Source organism: Physcomitrium patens, chromosome 11 (assembly GCF_059467195.1).
Source record: "Physcomitrium patens ecotype Gransden chromosome 11, ASM5946719v1, whole genome shotgun sequence".
NCBI classification, from domain to species: Eukaryota; Viridiplantae; Streptophyta; class Bryopsida; order Funariales; family Funariaceae; genus Physcomitrium; species Physcomitrium patens.
Genome location: NC_143420.1, coordinates 7,234,572 through 7,257,716, shown reverse-complemented (window position 1 = coordinate 7,257,716; position 23,145 = coordinate 7,234,572). Strand labels below are relative to the sequence as shown.

Below are 23,145 nucleotides of genomic sequence, written 5' to 3'. Positions count from 1 at the left end.
CATATTAATTTTTACAACGTAGTTTTTATGTTTCTTATGAAAAATATTAATATTTAATTGTTTATTTGTCATTAAATATGTACATATATACATGTAAATACATATATGTTCTTTACTAATAATAGTACTTGAGCATTGACAATATTATTAAATGATAGTATTGAACTAGACAATGCTATTAACTATATCTAACGGACTATTCATCTACGATGCTGTAGCTTTGCTGAATGCCAAGATGGGGATGTGTCATGCAGGTGAACACAATGTGCAAGAGCATCCCCAAACACAGCGGAGAGCATGAGGTAGTGCGAGGCGGTTGCAACTGGGATGATGCAGATTTTGGTGGCGTGGTGACGTTTGCTGGGATGCGGGGAGAAGAGTTTTGGAGTGTGGGTAGAGAGATTTGGGGGGCGCGAGTGCATCGCGTGTGATGAGTTGGCAAGGTCGAGATGGGATGGACGGGGGAGCAAGCTGGATGCGGGTGCGGGTGCGGCTGGGAGCTAGGTGGGGGCTGGGCTTGTGATCCTGGGCGATGGGCGTGTAGGAAAGACATCTCTCGCGCTGCGATATGTTCACAATGTGTTCTCTGAGAAGCAAATGGCTACAATTCAGGCTTCGTTCTTAACGAAGCGCTTGACTGTGGATGGACAAGTTGTCAGTCTTTGCATTTGGGATACAGCTGGGCAGGAGCGATTCCATGCACTTGGTCCTATCTACTACCGTGATGCTGATGCAGCGCTATTGGTGTATGACTTGCTGGACAAAGACAGTTTCGACCGTGTTCAAAGTTGGGTGCGAGAGCTGAAGAAGATGGCTTCCAAAAATATCGTGTTGTCAATCGCTGGCAATAAGAGCGACATGGCTAAGTCGTTGCACGGGAACATGCAGGACGCTGAGATGTATGCAGAGTCAATAGGGGCAACTCACTTTGTAACTTCTGCAAAACTTAACGCTGGCATTGAGGAGACCTTCATGGACATAGCTCGTCGTGTGATGCAACAAAGAGCCGCGGAGGGTATCGATAACCCTGCCAGTGGTCCGCGACGAAAGAGTGTTGTCATTGCTGACAAAGAAACTGCAAATACGCCACCTACTTCTAGGTGCTGTTCGTAGCTGGCGACCTGTATATATTGTAGGTTTTCACCTTAATTGTTTAGCAATCTTTTTTCTTTGTAGTCACATTATTCTTTGTCATCGCTGCGACAGTTACTGAGTAATGGTGGCGTCTCGATGAGTTGTTTTGACAATGGCAAGCTTGGTAGATACAAGCTACGGCACTTCATGATAAGACGTGAAATTCGGAGGTCTGGTTTTTCATGGATAGCTTTAAGAACGAAAACTTTTGGTTGTATTACATGACATACTTCTGCCAAGGGATGTAGCAGGGCACTTGAAGCGCAAATTAGTGATTCTGTCTTCTATTTTTATTCGATTTAGCTCCTGTGGTGGGCAGATAGGCTAAACCTTTGTTAAACGAGGGACCATTGTGAAGGAAATAATAATATGCACACAATTATGGCTGTGTGGCTCCTGGGTATGTACATTAAAGACCGGTGCGCTACAGCAAGGCTCATGTGGTATCAAATGCTTTTCAGTTGAAAGAATAGGTTGTGATATTCATCCGGCCTATGCTGTCATTGTGCTGGTGACAATTGTACCATTTTGTGGATTATTACTAGACTACTACGACTAAAAGACTTGTGTTCTCTGTGAGTTACTTTTGGCTTATTTGAGCTCCTCATTCGTATTGACCGCCGTCTTATGTAATTTACATCATATTGGAAGAGTTGACTCAATTCCACATTTATCATGAGGAGGCTTAATTTTGTCTGTCGGGGATTTGAAGAAGTTTAATCAATACTTCTACCCATTGATTGTCTCGCTTGTCTCGCTTGTTTGTTTGTTTGTTTGTTTGTTTGTTTTTCTCTCGGCTTCCTTTTCATTGCAGTGTTGCTGGTTTGCAGAAGAATTGGCAGGCATACACAAACAGATGACGAGCAAAGGTAGTGAACGACAATTGTGATGCTTTGTTCCCTGCTGCAGTTGTAATCACACTCAGCTCTTAGTACTTCTTAAACCTTCGGTGCACGATTTACAATGAAGTGTGACTTGTTATCTGGTGTGGCACAGGCCAAGCGAGAGCTGTAACATGTGCACAGCAAGTTGGATGAGGCATGCCAGAGGCGAAGTTGATGGCGTTTTCGCGATTTGAAAGGTTATTTTAAAACAAAGTGGGTTAGAGAAGTGGGATATTGCGGGCATGGAGTACAGATGAGAAAAAGAAAAGTTCGCGACGTTACGGCTCACATCCTTGTGAATAAAGATAGTTACCAACTGAAGTCCGCACAACAGTTTCTCTGCGATGACAAAGCCATGGCCCCAACCCATTTCGAGTTCAAATCTGGGCCGTCACTCCTCTGAGTTTCTAGAGCTTGTAAGTCTTGTCGATGCGAAATCATCTTGAGCTTGCCACGAATATGTAGTTCGTGGCAGCAATATGGTTATGAGGCGCTGCAAGGTTTTTGTGCGAAGCAGTTGGGTGGATTTTCTGGAAAAACGTGCGATCACGTACAATACTGTCCCTGCTTGCAGAAGGAAGAAAGAGAAGACGCTGGGCTTGGAGTTGGAACATGGTCATCGTTAAACATGTAGTGGAGTTCGGTTACAGCATTCCATCCTTGAGAAGCTTAACTGCGGCTCTTGACATCTCAGCTGAATCAGCTATAAGCACACATCATTTGTGGAGCTTATCTTGCACAGGAGTTTATTATCCTCAGGAAGAGCAGAAAAACATTGAATTGCAAAACATGTGATGTCGCCTGTGGAATATCATCTCACCTCTGTTGTGGAATCGTGTCTTTGCTAGAGGAATTGGTGCTGAAGGTGGTCTCATTATCCGCGCTCTGATATCCTGCATATGGTAGTTAGACATCAACCCCAAGGTGCAGAGCATCAAATGCAACATGTTCAATACTCACAACGAGGCCAATATTTCCAGTGGTTATTCTGTATGTGCAGCAACGAAAGGTAACCTACAAAAGCTGGCCTACCTTCGAGGAATGCATATCAACGAGGTCTGAATGAGCGAAATGACGGGTGGGAGGCGGCATCGGGTTTGGAGTGGGAAACAGTGAAGCATTTATGGAAGTTGGGTGTTGTCTTCTCCTTCCATTTGGGAGCGATTGATTCTTTCTTCCACTTTTGCTCAACTTCCAATATTTGTTTCATCACTATTGTGGAAGCCTTGTACCTCTACCGATCATATCTTCTTTATAGCAACAATGTTTGTTTGTTTCCTCAATTTGTGCAATTACCATAATCTCCTATTCTTTTACTCCTACAAACGTAGATGTTCAAGTTTCACAAATTGTTTGTGATGTGTTTTATTATTTTTTTCATTTTTTTCTTTCTTTTTTCTGTGCTAAATTCTAACCTCCAATGCCTGATGTTTTAGAGCATCAGCTTTGTCACAATACATAGCATCATGATTTGTTTCTCCTTTATTTTATTATATTTTATTTTTATGTTAATTCTCTAAATTCATGTTAAACAACTCTTGCGATTTTTTTGAAGCACCTTGTATTTTTGATAATGTGTTTTGCCCAATAGTTTTACTATTTTGTAACCATGGCAAATTTTGACATCTTGCATATTGCTTTTGTAAGGTCTTTGTTCTTCAAATCAATTTTATAAATCTGGTGTTAATATTCTTTGGATTGATCTTAGACACTTCTTCTATCAACTACTTTTTTTATATAGTATGTGCGAAAAAAGAAAATATATGAACACTTGAAAAAACTAAAAGTAACAAGTCACTTTCTCATTGTCTATATTATTAGCTTATAAAATAATATAATAAAAATATATTATTTCTTAAACTTTTGATTGAATCTTTTTTTGGATAGATAAAGACATCCATATAAAAAATATTTTTATAAAAAAAATTAAACTCATATATATATAAGATGAGAGATTTAATTTAATTGACCATAAAAATATATTAAATATTCTTTTGGCTAGATAGATGATTAAGTCTTTTGTGTTTAGGACCTTCTCTTTCAAAAATATTAATTAAAACAAAATGCAACAAACACAACCATATAAAGATACCAACAAAGAAAAGCATGATTAATATTGGATAACAAAATCTCCTTCAATTTTTTTAAATGATTCTAAGATTTAAAAATAGACATGTAAAATATAGTAAGTCTTAAAAAAATATTTCAAATATTTTTATTTTAAAAAATGAAATTCATTCATTAATCTTGGATATTATATGGTGTCATATTATATGTTGTCTTCTTTGAGAATGCATTGGATACTTAGTTATAAAATATAAATTATATTTTGCAACTAATTGAGAACCTTAAAACTCTATTAAAATCTTAAATAAATTCTTATTGAACCTTAATAATCCTATATAAATCCAAATCAAATCTTAAAAGAATCTTAAAAAAATCGTATAAAGTTTCTAAATAAAAACATAAAAAACTGTAAGAAATTCTAAAAAATTAAAAATAAATCCTAATTAAATCTTAACAAATCTTGATCAAATCATAAATAAATCCAAATAAATCCTTATAAAATTTCAAAGATATTTTAAATAAATCTTAAAGAAATCTTAATCAAATTTCAAAAAATCTTAAAAAAGTATAATTAAATCTTGAATAAATTCTGAATAAAACTTAAGTAATTTTAAAACCTTAAAGGTTATTGATTATATCATTGATCTTGCTTTAAAAATTACAATAATTTAAATCTATTTGTTAACAACAAGTAGATAAAGTTCAAAAGAAATAAAATTTATAGAATTTTACAAAATTCTCCAAAATATAAATATTTTTCTATTTTATAAAATTTCAAATCTTTTAAAATGACCTTAATTTTGTAAAGCTTCTATAATATTGATATTTATCCAAATTATTCAATATTAATACTTATACATTTTTTTTTAATTTTTTAATTTTTATATTGCTCTTTAATTAATCAAAAAATCCCACAATTATTTTAGATGCATAGTTTTGTATTTTAAGGTCTAATTTTGACTGTGATTCTCAATTAAGTTTTTTTGGATATTAATTTTTAGTTTTTTTAGGTAATATTTGTTAAAATCTATTTTTTTTATTTCTACCTTAAGATTCATATAGTATCAATTTTGTAATCCATTCTTTTGTTTTTTTTATGGATCTACAAAGTATATAAAGATTTTTCATGAAATTAGTATTCATAATCTTTCCTTCTATAGATAATTCAAATAAATTCAAAAAATTAAATTAGAAGATAATTTGCAACCTCTAATATCAAATAAAAATTTCCACAAAGAAGGATAATCCACTCTCTTTAAAAAAAAATTAGTATCAAAAAACAAGATTGTTTATTTAAAGGTGAGAAGTTCGCAACCTTCAAAATACAATAATAGAAGTAGGGTAATCCACTCACTTCTAATACAAGATAGAAATAATAAGCTAGAACTCTTGTCAAACTGTCAAAGAAAGAAATCCTCAACACATTCTTTGACATGAATCTCAAAGAAAGAAATCCTCAACACATTCTTGTGACATTGAAAAGAACTAGAAAGTGACTCAAAGTTGATATATTATTGAATTAGAATGGCTATTGGCAAAAACAAGAAGAGAAGAAGTATTGAAACAAGAATAAGGACTAAATAGGCATTAACAAGAGTGAAGAAGACTTCATTTTTGCCTCCATATATACTCTTAACTAGGAGCTATGTGGCAATGTCCTATAGGACCTCCAAAACGTGTTGACTTTGCAAGATACATATCTTAGCTTACAAGAAAATTTTTCTATATGTGAGCCATATAATTAGCTTGTTGTATAAGCTATTAATACATAGTTAACTTGTTGACTAATTTTCTAACTTATCAATCAACTACAAATACATGTTAAGTCAAAACATCATCTATGAAGCTTTTAAAAAGTTTTTTTAGAAGGTATTATAAAATTAATCTACTTTTATTTATTTTTATGTACTTCTACTTAATCATATAGGTATTTACTAGAGTACATATGTATATCTGTGATAGTCATCTGCTTTCATTTATAACAATATGATACTTAAGGCAAAATTCAATGAATCTATTTTCATAAAAAATATTTTATAAAAATTGATGGAAAATATCATTAGTGCAAAAAAAAGATTTTATTTTAAAGCTTCAAATAGTCTTTCAACTTCTTTATTCTAATCAAATTTGTCTTTCTAAATCAAACATTTAAGTCAAGTTGCAACTTGAGAAAAATTTGGAATAAAAAATTAATAATAATTAATAAAAATTTAAAAATATAAAAGATTTTTTTATTATTTTTAGAATCTTTGAATCTATAATAATTCAAAATTTCTTAAGATCCATTATAAAACCATTATTTAAAATAACATATCTTAAAAAGTCAATTTAAATAGTATAATATATATATATATATATTTATTTTGGGATATAATCATGCATCTCTAAATTGATGTAACATGCAAAAAAATATGAAATTTATATTCTTTTTTTTTCCTTATAATAAATATTTTTTATTTAAATAACATATAAAAAATAATTTGAATTTTTTTAAAAGATATCATTTATTAGATGTTGAAAAATAGTTGGTGCATTGGTGAATCCAAAAGACATGATATTCTATTCAAAATTTCCATAATTGGTTCAAAACATAGTCTTTTATTTATCTCTTTTAATGTATATTAAGTTTCATTATTCTTGTAGATTTATTTTGGTATAGATCTTGGCTTGATTTTATTGATGAAGAAGTCCAAATATTAAAGATAGAAGGTACTTATTCTTGATAATAATCTTCTTGAATTCTTGATAATTCACACACATCTATAGTGATTGATCTTCTACCTTCATAAATACGATAATAGCTTCTAATAGAGATTTTGACTAACAAAACATTCTTGGCTAAGTTTTCATGAACATATTCTTTGAATTTAGCCAATTAATTTTGTGATAAATTATAGATTAGTCCAAATAGCAGTTGATTTTTTTTTGAAGGTCAATTGAGTATTTATAAGAATATATTTTTTAAAAATATATTTATATTTTTTATTCAAAAATATCTTAATAATCTTAATACTTGCTTGAAATACCATTTGAATTCTTTTTTTTATTAAACATATATATATATATATATATATATATATATATATATATATATATATATATATATATATATGTGTCATAGACATACGTATTTATTCTAATAATTATCTATATGATTAGATCGAAATAAATAAAAGTAGATTAATTTCATAATATCTTTTGAAAAAAACTTTATAGACATGATTTTGACTTTATCCATGTTTTTAATTGATTAATAGGTTAAAAATTTAGCCAATAAGTTAGCCACATGTCACTTGTATTGATAGCTTATAAAATAAGCTAATTATGAGGTATAAATATAGAAAACTTACCTTGCAAGTTAAAATATATGTCTTCCAAAATCAATATATGTTAGAGGTTCTATAGAACATTGCCACATAGCTCTTAAGTAGAGAATATATATGGAGGTAAGAGTGAAGCCTTCTTCAATTTTTCCAATGCTTTTTAGTCCTTAGTCTTGTTTTAAGACTTTTTGATCTTCTTTTCTTTAATAATAGCCATTCTAATTCAATATATTACTATCTTTGAGTGACTTTCTAATCTTTTCAAGTGACACAAGAGTGAATTGAGTTTCATTTCTTAGAAATTTATACCCTTATTAATATGGTATAAATAATAAAATGTAATCCTTCTTTGGAAGCATGCATGAAAGCTCTTGCATCTAGAAATAAAGATTTGATTGTACTAGATTTATAGACATTTCAAATATAATATCATGCCTTTTGGAGTCACAAACATATCAACCACTTTTCAATATCTCACAAATGATGATTTTTGTGAGTTTTTTGATGGTTTTATCATGTGTTATTTAAACAAAATTCTAATCTATTCTAAGAACATAGAAGAACATAAATTTCATGTTTATTGTGTGTTACAAAAACTTACAGATGTAAGATTACATGCCAAGATAGAAAATTATATATTTCATACCACTCAAATTGACTTTGTAAGATACATAATTTTTAATAAAGAATTAATAATGGATTTGAAGAACATCTAAACTATCATAGATTGGAAGATTCTAAAAACATTAAAAAATATATAATTTTTTTGACCTTCGCTAATTACTCTCCAATCTTCATCAAGAACTTTTTTCAAATTGTAGCTCCACTTATATATTTGACTTGTAAAGATAAATACTTTGGCTTCTTTATTCCATTTAACTTAAATGGAATAAAGAAGTCAAAGTATTTTTTGATGCTTTAAAAAAAGAATTTATTTATACACTAATCTTGTATCATGGCAACTTTTTTAAGGTATTTTTTGTGGAAATAGATGCATGAAACTTTTTTTTGGATGCAATATTGTTATAAATAGGAGAAAATGAAAAATTCCATCTAATAATTTTTTATTCTAAGAAATTTTTAATACTAGAGATCAACTATAAAATTCACAACAAAGAAATTTTATAATTATAGATTCTTTTTAGGAAATGACATCATTATCTAAAAAGCGCTTCTAGTCAAGTCACTATATATTGTCAAGGACAAAGACTCGATGAGGGAAAATATACACAAAAGGCTATCTCGATATAATAAGTCAAAATATAAACAAGTAGGTATATTAAAAGGAAACTGGAATGGCTATTACCACAAGACAAGAAACTAAAGACTCTTGAACCTGGACTAGAAGCAAGAAAGGAGTTGACAAGAGTGAAGAAGCCTTCACTCTTGTCTCTATATATACTATCTAACTAGGGGCTACGTGGCGACGTTCTATAGGACCTCCAATATGTGTTGACTTTGTAGGACACATGCCTTGACTTACAAGGCAAGTTTTTCTACGTGTGGGCCACATAGTTAGCTTGATCTTCAAACTAACAACATGTGTGGCACATGGCCAACTTGTTGACCACGTTTCTAATCCAAAAAGTCAATTAAAGACACCTATGAAGTCAAAGCAGCGTCTAGGAAGTTTCTAGGAAGCTTCTATATTAAATATTATAGAATTAACTTACTTTTATCTACTTTTACTTACTTCTACCTATTTCTATATGTAATTATTAGCTTACATGATTATGGCCGTGACATTACCCCCCCCTTCTAGAGACGAGTTCCACGAGGAGCGGTCATCATATGTTGAAGAAATCTATGATGCGACAAATTGTATTCGCCACATACTCTGATCTTTGTTCTCTTCGAAGATGATTGATAGGGCCTCTCAACCATCGATAGTATCCCATACCAGGGCGGGAAGACCACCTAGTTATTTGATCATTGTTGAGGCCTTTGTAACTTCCTTCGAATAGAATATTCGGAACACCATCAGGAGTTGTTCCTACCTCTAGCAAAATCACCAAACATCGAGAGTCCTTTCCCAAATCGTGATACCAAATGCATTGTATCTCACCATCTATTCGAGGAAGAACATGTCGTTCTTGAAGATCTTCACCTCGATTGCGTCGTCTTGAAGGTTGTGACAATCGTAATGTCTCGTCCGGCAGGTCAGCAAACGAAGGTTCTTGAGTTGAATCCGCTGGTTGTTGGCTCTCCATCTAATTAGTGTCACAAATGTAAAGAAGTTACAAACAAGGATAAGAAATTGAATGTTATCTTGCCTCAATCTTGTCTCTTTTATAAGAGAGATTTTTATCTTGGTTTCGATGGATGTCATTGATGAAAAACTTTGACTTTAGCTGATGCATTTGCTAGATTCCTGGATGGCTCCCATGTGCGTTTACTAATATCATATCCGCGCCAATGAACAAGATATTCCAGCTTATTTCGGCGCCGCCTTGAGTCTAATATCTCTTCCACCTCAAATTCTTTATTATTATCTACTTCTATAGGAGGCGGTGGCATTTGTCTTCTTCCTTGTATATCCACTGTCTTATATGGTTCAAGAAGAGACACGTGGAATACAGGATGGATCTTCATTGACTCCGATAGATGTAACCGATATGCAACTGGGTTGATCTGTTCAGAAACAGAAAAGGGGCCAAGCCTACGATAGTCCAACTTGTCACAAGGTCGAGTAGTCTTGATATTGCGACGAAGTAGCCATACCTTATCACCCACGTTGATTTGTGGTTGCTCCTTACAATATACATCTGCATTTATCTTTTGTCGTTCTTGAGCTTCCTTCAATTGTGCCTTTATTATTGCATGTAACTCTGACAACCGATTTGCCATATCTTCTGCTGCAGGATTATCAACTTTTGAAAAATCAAAAGTATCAAGTCGTGGATGATAGCCATAATTGGCAAAGAAAGGTGTTTGTTGCGTGGAAGAATGTACCGTATTATTATAAGCAAACTCTGCCAATGGCAGAAGGGTTGTCCAATCATCTTGTTGGTAGTTGATAGTACACCTTAAATATTGCTCCAAGATTTGGTTTACGCGTTGTGTTTGTCCATCAGTTTGAGGATGGAAAGCCGAAGATAGCTTTATGTCCACTTTTAAAATCTTGAAAAAGGTCCTCCAAAATCTTGACACAAATTGAGTTCCCCTATCCGATATGATATCTTTAGGTAATCCATGATAGCGATAGATATTATCAATGAAAAGCTTAGCTGTTTCTTCACCTGTGATAGATTTTGTACATGGCACAAAATGTGCCATCTTGGTGAAACGATCTACTATCACAAATATAGAATCATAAGATCTTCAGCTTGGAAGATCTGTGATGAAATCCATAGAAACAGAAAACCATGGTTGTTCTGGTATAGGTAATGGCTGAAGAAGTCCGTAAGGTCGATGACGAGGAATTTTTGATCTTGAACAAATATCACATGATTGTACAAAGTCTTAAACTGACTTCCACATTTGTGGCCACCAAAAATCTCTTGATATGAGTTCCAAAGTCTTATTATATCCAAAGTGCCCTGCTGTTGGAAAGTCATGGCGTGCTTGAAGAACACGTAAACGTGCTTCTCCTTCTGGAACATATAGGCGTCCTTCAAAATATAATAGATTATTCTTGAACTCAAACTTAGAAGGATCATGAGACTTGGAAGAATTATTCTCGATATCATGAACAAGAGGGTCTGAGGACATACTGGACTGGATTTGCTTGAGAAAAGTTGAATCAACAGTCAATGTTGATTTCATTGCTCGGAGATGAAATTGCTCCGGTTTCAAGAGGACCGTTCTTTGTTGCTCAAAAGCTGCATCTCCTTCTTTTGGTGCAAAATAAGAACGTCTAGATAGGGCATTAGACAAACCTTGTTGTTTTCCTGGCCGATAAGTGATAATGAACTCAAATCTTGACAAAGACATACTCCAACGAGCTTGACGACGATTCAACACGCGTGCTGACATGAAATACTCGAGGTTCTTGTGATCTGTATATACAGTGACTCGTCTAGAAGCGCCTTCTAAATAATGACGCCATTCTTCAAAGGAATCCACGATCGCAAGAAGTTCTTTATCGTGGATCTCATAATTGATCTCGACTGTTGAGAATTTTCTTAAATGAAAAGCTATCAGATGAAGTTTGTCATCTGTTCCCATTTGTGATAAAACTGCACCCAAGGCAAAATCTGATGCATCTGTTTCCATAAAAAATGCCTTGGAAAAGTCAACACGATATAAGACTGGTGCAGAGACAAACGATGTCTTCAAGGCTTCAAATGCTGCTTTCGCTTCTTGATTCCATTGAAATTTATCTTTACTAGTCAAGCGTGTAAGTGGAGCTGCAACTCGTGAGAAATCTTTGATAAAGATCCGATAGTAATTGGCAAATCCCAAGAAACATTGGACATCTCTTACTGTCCTTGGAATCTTCCAATCCATGATTGTTTGGACTTTCTTAGAATCCATCATGAGACCATCATTTGAAATGATGTATCCTAAAAAGTCAACTTGAGTAGTGTGAAATACACACTTTTCCATCTTGGCGTACAATCCTGCATCTCTAAGTTTTTGTAATACTTGACGAACATGTATTTCATGTTCTTCGACGTTCTTAGAATAGATCAGGATATCGTCTAGATAGCAGACAACAAAATTGTCTAAGAATTCACGAAATACATCATTCATGAGATGTTGAAAAGCAGCTGGTGCATTCGTGAGTCCAAAGGGCATGACATTATATTCGAAATATCCATACCTGGTTCGAAACGCAGTCTTCCATTCATCTCCTTCTTTGATCCGTACTAGATTATATGCTCCTCTTAGATCTATTTTTGTATAGATCTTAGCTTGATTCAACTGGTCAAGGAGTCTTGATATCAAAGGTAATGGATACCTGTTCTTGATTGTGATCTTGTTGAGTCCTCGATAATCAACACACATTCGTAAAGATCCATCTTTTTTCTTTACGAATAGAATTGGAGCTCCTGCTGGAGATTTTGAATGGCGTATGAAATTCTTCGCTAAATTCTCGTCAATATATGTCTTGAGTTCAGCCAACTCATCTTGCGATAAACTGTAAATTGGTCCAAATGGTGGCTGAGTTCCTTCCTTGAGGTCGATTGAACAATCATATGGGCGATGCTCAGGAAGAATATCTGCATTTTTTTTCTCAAAAACGTCTTGATACTCCTGATATTGACTTGGAATGCCACTTGAAGTCTTTACGTTTTCAGAAATAGGTGCAGCATAAATAGCAAAAGTTGATCCTTCTTTTGCTGCGTGTATAAATGCTTTTGCACCTATGAGTACGGGTTTTACTATACTAGACTTATAATTTTTTACTTGGTTGGTAGAACTATTAATAACGCTTTGGGAAAAGTCAAGTTTGCGTGAATTCCAATCTATTCGAGGGTTATATTTTTCTAGCCAGGATAAACCTAAAATAACTGGATTGGACGGGGATTTAATTATGTTAAAAGCTATGTAGCTATCATGACCGTCTATTGTTACTTTTATAGGATGAGTTTCATGAGTGACATCTCCAGAAGACAAGGGACGACCATCTATGACTTCTACATGTACTGGTTTAGGTTTCTATACAAAAGGTATTTTATGACTTTTAACAAATTGTTCATCTAAAAAACATGCTGAGGCTCCCGAATCTAATAAAGCAGAGGCTTTGTAATTCTTAGGTCCTAAATATAAGTCTATTATAAAACAAGGAGAGGGTTCTGAGGAGAGGATAGGACCTTCATTAGGAATTGTACAAGGTTCCAGCTGCATGGTCCCTATTGTAGCTTGACAAATCTGTTTTCCGACATGTTGTTTTCTTTGACCGTCGTACCCCTCATTTTATAGTTGCGTCGCTTCTTTGGAAAATGTTGAGCAGTGTGCTTATGTTCTCCACAATATAAACATAATCCTTCTTGACGACGACGAATCTTTTCTTGCTCAGTTAGGAGTTTAAAACGTACTGCGTCAATTTGCATGTCTTCTACTTCCGAATGTACGTTTGGCAAAGATGTTGATGTTGCCATTGAGTAATAACGTTGAGGTTCCCATGAATGATTCTCAGATCGAAATTCGAAAAGTCGATTATCACATTTTACCGCAAAATCGATTGCTTGACTCAAAGTTTGAAGATCAGGTAAGTTGAGCATCAATTTCTTTACTTCGTATTGCAATCCATAAAGAAATTGACTGATGAGTGCAGCATCATCCCACTTGATGTCAATTGCAAGTTGTTGAAATTGTGAAGCATACACTGTTACTGAGCGATTTCCTTGTCGCAGAATTCGAATCTTATTTGTTGCAATACGAGTTGCATCGTGTTCACCATACATAGATCGAAACTCCGCCAAAAAAACTTCCAAATTGTCCAATATTGGATTTTGTTGTTCAAGAAAAGACGAAAACCACGATAATGCAGAACCAGAAAGTAGAGTGCTAATAAATTTAACTTGTGATCTTGGAGTTGGATAGCTTTGCAGGTGAAGTTCAATTGCCAATTATACTTGATTGATGAACCCTCGAAATTTAGATCTCGTACCATCAAATTTCTCGGGTAAGAAAATTCTTGGTTGTTTAGTGCTTACAGGGTGTTGTACAATTAGAGAAGGAACGTGATTTGTTGTAGATGTTGAAGCAGCTCCGATCATCTCTATATCCCCACTTTCTGCTATTCTTGTTCTTTCATGTGTTGGTGAATTGAGTTGATGCATCGCAAGCATTAACTCCCTCATTTGCTCTTGCATTTGTACCATTGCACTCTTCATTTCAATAAGTTCTGCCATAATGATACTAAGAAGAAAAATTTGTTTGATACTGCTCAAGACAAAAGAAAAGAAAGACTTGATAACAAAGAAGATACTAAGAACAATATCACTGTAGAAGTGGGTAATCCGTAAACTTCTAATACGCTTACGTCTTGTCAAGAGAAAGGAGTAATCCACTCTCACTCAAGAAAAACAAAGCTCTGATATTGTAAGTGTACTCTTGTCAATCTGTCAAGGACAAAGACTCGATGAGGGAAAATATACACAAAAGGCTATCTCGATATAATAAGTCAAAATATAAACAAGTAGGTATATTAAAAGGAAACTGGAATGGCTATTACCACAAGACAAGAAACTAAAGACTCTTGAACCTGGACTAGAAGCAAGAAAGGAGTTGACAAGAGTGAAGAAGCCTTCACTCTTGTCTCTATATATACTATCTAACTAGGGGCTACGTGGCGACGTTCTATAGGACCTCCAATATGTGTTGACTTTGTAGGACACATGCCTTGACTTACAAGGCAAGTTTTTCTACGTGTGGGCCACATAGTTAGCTTGATCTTCAAACTAACAACATGTGTGGCACATGGCCAACTTGTTGACCACGTTTCTAATCCAAAAAGTCAATTAAAGACACCTATGAAGTCAAAGCAGCGTCTAGGAAGTTTCTAGGAAGCTTCTATATTAAATATTATAGAATTAACTTACTTTTATCTACTTTTACTTACTTCTACCTATTTCTATATGTAATTATTAGCTTACATGATTATGGCCGTGACATATATATAGATAACAAGAATCTTAAGTACTTCATATCAGCACATATATTGAATCATTATTATGCTCATTGAAGCATGTCATTATCAAGATTCGATTTTAAGTTCACATATCAACCTAAAAAATAACAAGGTTTGTAAGACGTATTTTTTAGACATTCTTATCTTGTACCAAAAGAAGAAGATGTAACTTTTAATTAACAAAAAATGATCATCTTGAAGCCTGAGCAACTTCATATTCAAGCAAAAAAATCAACATTGATTGTTGATTCAACTTTTGTCAAGCAAATTTCATCAAATATGTCCATTAATCTTCTTATTCATGATATTATGAATACTTCTTCTAAGTCTTATGATACTTTCAAGTTTGAGTTTAAAAATAATCTATACTATTTTAAAGATTGCTTATATGTTTCAAAAGGAAAAGCACATTTACATGTTCTTCAAGCATGACATGACTTTTTAACGACAAGATATTTTGGATATAATAAGACTTTTAAACTTCTATCTTAAAATTTTTAGTCGTTGTAAATGTAGAAGGCTATAAAAGACTTTGTATAGTCATGTGATATTTATTCAACATCAAAAATTCCTCATTGTTGATCCTATCGACTTTTCTAACTATTGCCTATAATAAAACAACCATGATGATTTGTTTCTATAGATTTTATTATGGATCTTTCAAATTCAAGTTCATATGATTCTATATTCATGATCATAGATTGCTTCATTAAAATGGCACTATTTGTACTATATACAAATTATATTTCAAATTAAGATACATATATTGCAAAGTCAACATGTATTGGAGGTCCTATAAAACATTGTCATGTAACTCTTAGTTAGATAGTAGATATAGAGGTAAGAATAAAGCCTTGTTCACTCTTGTTTTCAATTGACTTTGCTATGTTAAGACTATAAAAAAGATATCTAATATCACTCAAGACAAATATAAGAAAGGGCTTAATTAAGAATAGACAAAGCTTTGATATTGTAAATATATTCTTGCCAATTTGTTGAAAAAAGTATTCAAAAAATATAACTAATTAAGTGAAACGTTTTTCAAAATAATATATATATAAATTAAAATAGCTATATTTGAAGGCTAGAAAAATAAAGACTTTTAAAATTATACTAAAAAAAGAAAAATTTGATGAGACTAAAAAATATCTTATTTTTGCTTCTATATATACTATCTAATTAAAAACTACAATTAATCAACTATGCCTATGTATGGATTTTTGTACCAACTATTGATTTGAGATAAATTACATATAATTCATCTTAAATAAAAAAAAGGTTGAAATAGATCAAATATTAGTAGAGATATTTAATTATAAAATTAGATTAAATAGAATAAAAATAGTAACAAAAATATTGTAGCTAAGAATGGCCTTATTATACATTTATATTACTTCTAATTAATTATGGCAAGTAACTATGTTTCTATTAATAACTATTTAATATTTTAACTTAATTTATTTTAACTTGGATATTTGATTCTTAAATTGGTCAACTATCTCTAAGATGCCTAAAATCTTATTAATTAAAATCTATATACTCTTTTGACTTTATTAATTTAAATCTATTGCTTATTTAATAAGGTTGGTTAATACCATCTTAAACTTCTTCTTTTGGAATGAAACTAGATTTTATATGATAGGCATTACTATCAATCAAAAAAATGCAATCAAATTATACAAAGTTAGCTTATATCAAATTAAGATTTAGCATAAAGGTATTGTAATAAATTCTTAGGTGAAGAAATTAAATAATGATATAAATGACTCTTGTTTCTTGTGAATTATTTGAAAATAAAGAAAAAAAATTCTTTTTAAACAAAAAACTTGGCTTGAAAGAAAAATGATAATGTTATTATAGTATAGAAGAAGATATATATATATATATATATATATATATATATCAAAATGGAAAATCTTGTTGTAAGAAAATTCTAGGAGCAATTTGCAAAAGATCCTATAATGAAATGAAACTTTTAGAAAATTTGAAAAAACTTGGAATAAAGTGAAAAAATTGGATTTGGGGAAAGCAAATTTCTCCTCCTTAGAATAAAGGAATTCAGACTTAAGGTTTTTGGGTGATATTTCATCTGTAATGATATTTCAAAATTATCCACCTTGTAAGGTAGGTGATTTTGAAAACCAAATATCAAAAGAGAATCCGTTGAAATATCACAAACTTTCTTGCTTGCTTTAACTATCTTTCCTTTGCCTTAATTGCCTTGATTTTCCCAAATCACCAAAATATCAAATGATACTTAAAAAACTTGAAGGGGATAATAAAATTTGAACGGTGATGTTTTGGGAGGTGATATTTCTAGTGATTTGTGTTCCCAAAAACCAAAAATACATGATATTTGATTACCCAAAAACATTAAGTCTGAATCCCCTCAATAGAACTATATTCCTCCTCTTAAGATAAACCTAGTTCTTTCAAGTTAGATATTGCATATTCCAGGGCATAATATTGTAATCAAACTCTTCAATCAGCAAAGGAGTTCACCCTACTATGTTCTAGAAAGAAAAAAAAGAAAAAAAAGAAAAAAAAGAAAAAAAAAACAAAAAAAACAAAAACAAAAACAAAAAACAAATCAGTTTTTATCAAAATCAATACACATCCTCTCAGAACCAGGGGGAATATATTTAAAGCCTCTAATCATACATGAGGTGGCACAGAGGTCAGGCAACATTTGGCAGGCACACATAGGCTGCAACTTTTTCCACAAAACTAAGCAGTGGGAACTAATGAGAGCCTGCATGGAGGAATTAAACCTTGGCAATGCAAAATCTTGTGGAGCTTAAAAACAGGGCTAGTGTTTTTGTCACTTGCTTCCATGCCTACACTTTAGAGTTGACTTCACAGAGGCAAAAAATAAGAAAATGGCTTTAGGTGGGAAATTGGGTGGAATTGGGGTTGTCTACCTGTTGAAGTTGCCAACCAACACGTTTGCTATCTCCGTGGGATGGATAACTAAAATAAGCCTTAACTCCATGATTACATAATGAACAGTTATAAATATCTACATTTAAAGAAAAGTATTGAGTGGTTTGTTAAAAGAACAAATAACATTGATTTATATAAAAATCAAAATTTATAATAAAGAATTTTGTACACGTGAACATATATGTATATATATAATATGTGATGTTTTGTTCTCATTTCTATTTGTCTCATTTTGTCTGTTTTTCTCACTTTTAATACTTTTTTCTGACAATGAGAAACGGGGGTAGGGTACATGTATTAATAGGGAACACAGTCCTTCTGTGGTGCCTTAGTATGGGGTGGATCATGTTCCTTGGCCAAGGAGCCCTCTATTTTTACGCAGATCAATTTGGACAAACATCACTTTTGCCAACTGTGCATGGATTTGCTTTCATCTTGGAGGTTTAGACCTTGGGATCTTTTCGTGGTGGATGCCCATAAGGCTGCCAGTGCTTTGTCTGCAGCAAAAGGGGGCGGAGGTATGGACTCAGCGAGGAGCCCACGCTGTTGACAGAGTCGAATATTTCACCCATTTTCCGGTCGACCCAGGCCTGGGAGTTGGTAGGGTGGGTCCAGTGCATGGGCACAAAAGTGAATTGGCTCTAAGATTCCTGATTCTGTTTAGAAGAGTTTACACTGCAACTTAATCCTACCATTTCTGTCAATCTTATTTCTTTCTTCTGCTTCCTGGCTTGAGATTTGGAATCGTCAAAAAAAAAAAAAAAAAAAAAAAAAAAGTTTCCCCCCTGTTATAGATGGCGCTTCTGAAAAAAGAAATAAAAAAAGAAGTTCTCAGCTAGTAGTGATCTTGCCAATTGTTAAGTTAAAAAGACAACATCCACCTTCAAACCACAAGGAAAAGAGACAGAATTAACATGAAAATGATGAAGTTATGTTTACATAAAGTTTTAACACTTAAAATGTTATGTGAATTTCATCATGTTCCACAAATGGGTGTGAGCAAAGTCATGTAACCAAAAAAAAAGTGATTTGATGCAAAATTCAATAACCAGACAGCACATGAGAGTGGTTTGTGACCTCTGTTGCATGATTAGTTGAACACAGGGGGGTTAGAATGTCACGGGGTACTTGGCTGATCTGGTAGCTCACAGAATTGTAGGCTTTCTGCCAAATTGAGTGATAGCATTGCATCAAGTACGATTTTCAATCAAATAATTCGTGGTTTGGTTGTTACCTTGAGAAATTAACTTACAGCTTCACCAAAAAGTATTGCACTCCAACATATCAGAAGTTGTAGGTTAACCAAACAGATTGTGGTTAACATGAAGCATCACACCTTGACAAAAGGGTGCAACTGTTCTGGATGCACCCTCCTCAACAACATAAAATAATATGTAAGAAAATATATATATATATATATATATATATATATTACTCAACATAGAACTTACATCTTGTTACAAACCCTATATCTAAGTTCCAATATGGTATCAAAGTTTGCTTTTTAAGAATTTTAAAAAAATCAAGAAAAGTAGCAAATAAGTTCACTCAAAATATGAAAGAAGATGTATTGAAGACGTTCCTCATAAAAAATGGGGCACTTGTAGTCCTTGTTCTTGAAAAACATGGCTGCAAATAGCCTTTCAACCAACGATTGGCCAAAATTTGATGGCTCTTGGTACATAGTTTGGAGACAAAAAATACAAATGAAGTTTGAAATAGAAAAAATGTGGAAAATAGTGTATAATAAAGAAAATAACCAACACCTATTCCCAGACCAAATACTATAATAGATTCAATTTCAATAAATCAAGTTGTAATATTTATATAGAAAAAAAAAAGATCAAGCTGCTCTCCTTGCTATTTGGGATTGTTTAGACAATACCATCTTCTTATATATTGGAGCATGCAAAATTGAAAATGAAGCATGGTTAGCTCTTGAAAACACATATTCAGCCAATGACATAGTCATTCAAGCACATCTACAAGAAAAATTTATAACACAAAAAATAAGAGTAGGAAAATCCATCATACAACATTTACATAACTTCAAAAATACTTCTCCAACAATGTTATTCTATTGAAGTGATAATTCCATTACAAATGGAAATACTATTCTTAATGAAATAAATGCCATTACAATATGGCATTGTTATACAAATATTGTGTAAAACTAAAATAACAATACTTCTAATATTAATTATAATTCTTCTACAAGAAGAAATAACCATAAAAGGCTTATCTTCAAAATCTCAAGCTCTCTTTGGAGGCCACAAAATTATAGGCAAGTGGAAACAACATCATATAATAAAACTTAATACACGAGATGCAAAATTTTCCACAATTAAGATAAAATCAACAACCATGTATCCTCATTGCAAAAAGATGGAATATTGGAAATCAAATTGTTTTAAAAACAAAAACAAAGCTACTACAAATATTGCCACTATAACACACACGTCTAAAAAATCAAAATCAACATAGAAAGTAAAAATTGTCAAAGAACTTCTTCCTTCCTCCTATGACAATATCTATCTCACATAAAATTATTGCTCCAAAAAGACTTTCAAGATTACTGAAATCAAAAGTGATTATTGGTTTATTGATACGGGTACAACTTATTATTTATCACATACAAGATATCATTTCGTCAAATTCAAATCTCTTTTTCTTCACAAATATAAATTCCATTTTAGTGATAATATAATACTTTCAATCTATAATCAAGGTACAATTAAAATCTCATTAATCAATGGACATGTAATCCAACTTATTAATATCTTATACATACCAGATTTTTACAAAAACTTATTCTCAATAAGAAAATATGGCTAGCAAGGATGAAGTTTGTTCATTAAAAATCAAAGGTATTGCTTACTTGATCATGATGATATAATATTGGCCAAATATTTCTTTACAAACAATCTTTATTTTCTTAGGACAATGGTGTCTAAAAAATCTTTTGTTGCTACTCATTCTATCACCAAGATTTTTTCTAACTCTAAGGGCATCTGTTCAATTGTCACCAATATCAATCTCTAGCTCAATTCCACACCATGTTCAAAGAATATTTGCTCTCACCTTTCTACTCGCACAATCAACCACTCAACCAATAATATAGATAATTTTTTTGGCGTATTAGCTTTTTGGTGCCTTTAGTATTCTATACAACTCGATCGCAAAAAACTAAAGATCTACCTCTTTCCAAAGCTTTTCAAATCAATTCTTCTTTTGAATATGAAAACTCAACAATCAACATATCCATAATATTTGCTGCCACCTCAATAGATTCTATTATTACTATATACTATGGAAGGCAACCAAAATAATGACTCCATAGTCTCTTGATGTATATACATATAGCAAATTTTTATAATAAATTGTCTTTTCAATAAAAAAATAAAAAACAAGTTTTTCTGTGGCATTGACATCTTAGTCATATTAATATACAATAATTGAAACAATTAACTCACTACAAAGTCATTATGAGACTATTACTCAAGCATGTTACAGCTTAAATATGTTCAATTTACCTTCATAAAAAACAAACCATTATAAAATTTCTTAAAATTGCCACTTTTTATACCTTGTAAATTCTAAAGTTTGTACATTCAAATCTAAGTGGCTAAGTGGTTATTCCAATGTATTTAAGATTTTAATATTATGTTATATTTATTAATACAAATAAATTTTTTTAACCTACCAATCACCTATAGACATATTTTTTTTGGCTATAGGTCTTTTAGCAAGGCTTATAAACTTCAAAATAAAACCATAGATATTATAATAGCCTCTTGTGATGTAACCTTTTAGGAAGAGTTCTTTACTTTTTAAAATTAGACTATATCACTTATTATTGTTGATACGAATTTTCAACTAATGCCAAAGTTCTTTCCTAATAGTACCTCTTTTAGAACTAGTCATTCAATCTGGATGCCATTCGGATCTCTATTCCTTGCTATGGTTGACTTCCGCAACACATCCGTTGTTGCCACCTTTAATATTTTGGCTATTTCATTATTCTCAATCAAATCTACAATTACACTTGTAGCTATGCCAAAAGCTTCTTCTTTTGCTAAAATCATGTCTTTTTTTGCCAATTTTGATTCAACTTGTTTTATTTACCTTTTATCAATATTCTAGCCTATATCTATGCCAAAGCTTAAATATTAGGTTGATGCACCTCCAATACTCTCTTTATCATTATCAGCACACTATCATAGATCTAGTTCCCACCATTTCTATGGCACTCATTGAGAGCTAGAATTTATGCCATACATAGGCTATCACACCCTCTTGCCTCAACAATCATATCTACACTTAGATTCTTCATCTAAAATTAGTGATGTAGCTACCAAAGATTACTTGCTTAATTTTTCTTCTATTTTTTGAAATTGTATTTCTTTTCATCTAAACAAATGAGTACTTCTATTATGCAACCTTATTGAAAATTATGATATAGATTTTTTAAAAACTTGGTCTCTTCTTTACAAGCTCATATGTCACAAAAAAGCCTTATATATTCTCTTTGATGTCTTCATAGAGTCCATCAATTACAAATAAGCTGTTAATTCATCCAAAGTTCACCACTCGAATTACGCCATTGCAAAAGAGTTCAACTTGCATGCTGCCAATGGAATATGGATCTTTACCAAGTTACTACTAAATTGGTGCCTCATCACATATAAATGGATTTTTGAGATTAAATTAAAAAACTCAAACTCTATAAAAAATCTTTTACTTAATAAGATTTTTTTTTTTTTTTTTTTTTTTTTTTTTTTCCTTCAATTAAAGATAATATATCTTAGAATAAGTTAGATAAAAAAAAATCGCAATTTGGTTTAAATTTTTGCTACTAGATTTTAGACACTAGTGGATATCTAAACTAGTTGAGTTATTATCACAAAACTAGAGTAGGATACTATGTAGATATTGGAATTAGTGATAGTGCATTGGAATATGTACTATCACTAATTGGAGTAATATTATATTGTATTGGTATTGAAGTAATATTATATTGGAGTATAAAGCAATACAGGATAGCAATACAAGAAGTGAAGGTTGCAGAGCTGTCAGGTAGTAGTAAAGCACAAGGTTATAGTATTGCACAGAAGAATTGTAAGAGAGACATAGTTGCAGTACGAAATTGTAATTTATATAGGTGGCTAGATTAGGTTGCAAACCTTATTGTAAAGAGAAATATGAGGCAGTA

General features: G+C 32.1%; 1 protein-coding gene across 1 annotated transcript; it reads left to right on the top strand.

The window, feature by feature from the left end:
- Positions 1-331: 331 nt before the first annotated feature.
- LOC112289079 (uncharacterized) lies at positions 332-1,728 on the top strand. Its single transcript, XM_073537211.2, has one exon. It carries the CDS (start codon positions 598-600, stop codon positions 1,111-1,113), a length of 516 nt encoding a protein of 171 aa, XP_073393312.1. The 5' UTR covers positions 332-597; the 3' UTR covers positions 1,114-1,728.
- The last annotated feature ends 21,417 nt before the right edge of the window (positions 1,729-23,145 follow it).

Coding starts and splice junctions, on each gene's coding strand:
- LOC112289079 (XM_073537211.2), top strand. CDS start 598: ATGGCTACAATTCAGGCTTCGTTCTTAACGAAGCGCTTGACTGTGGAT.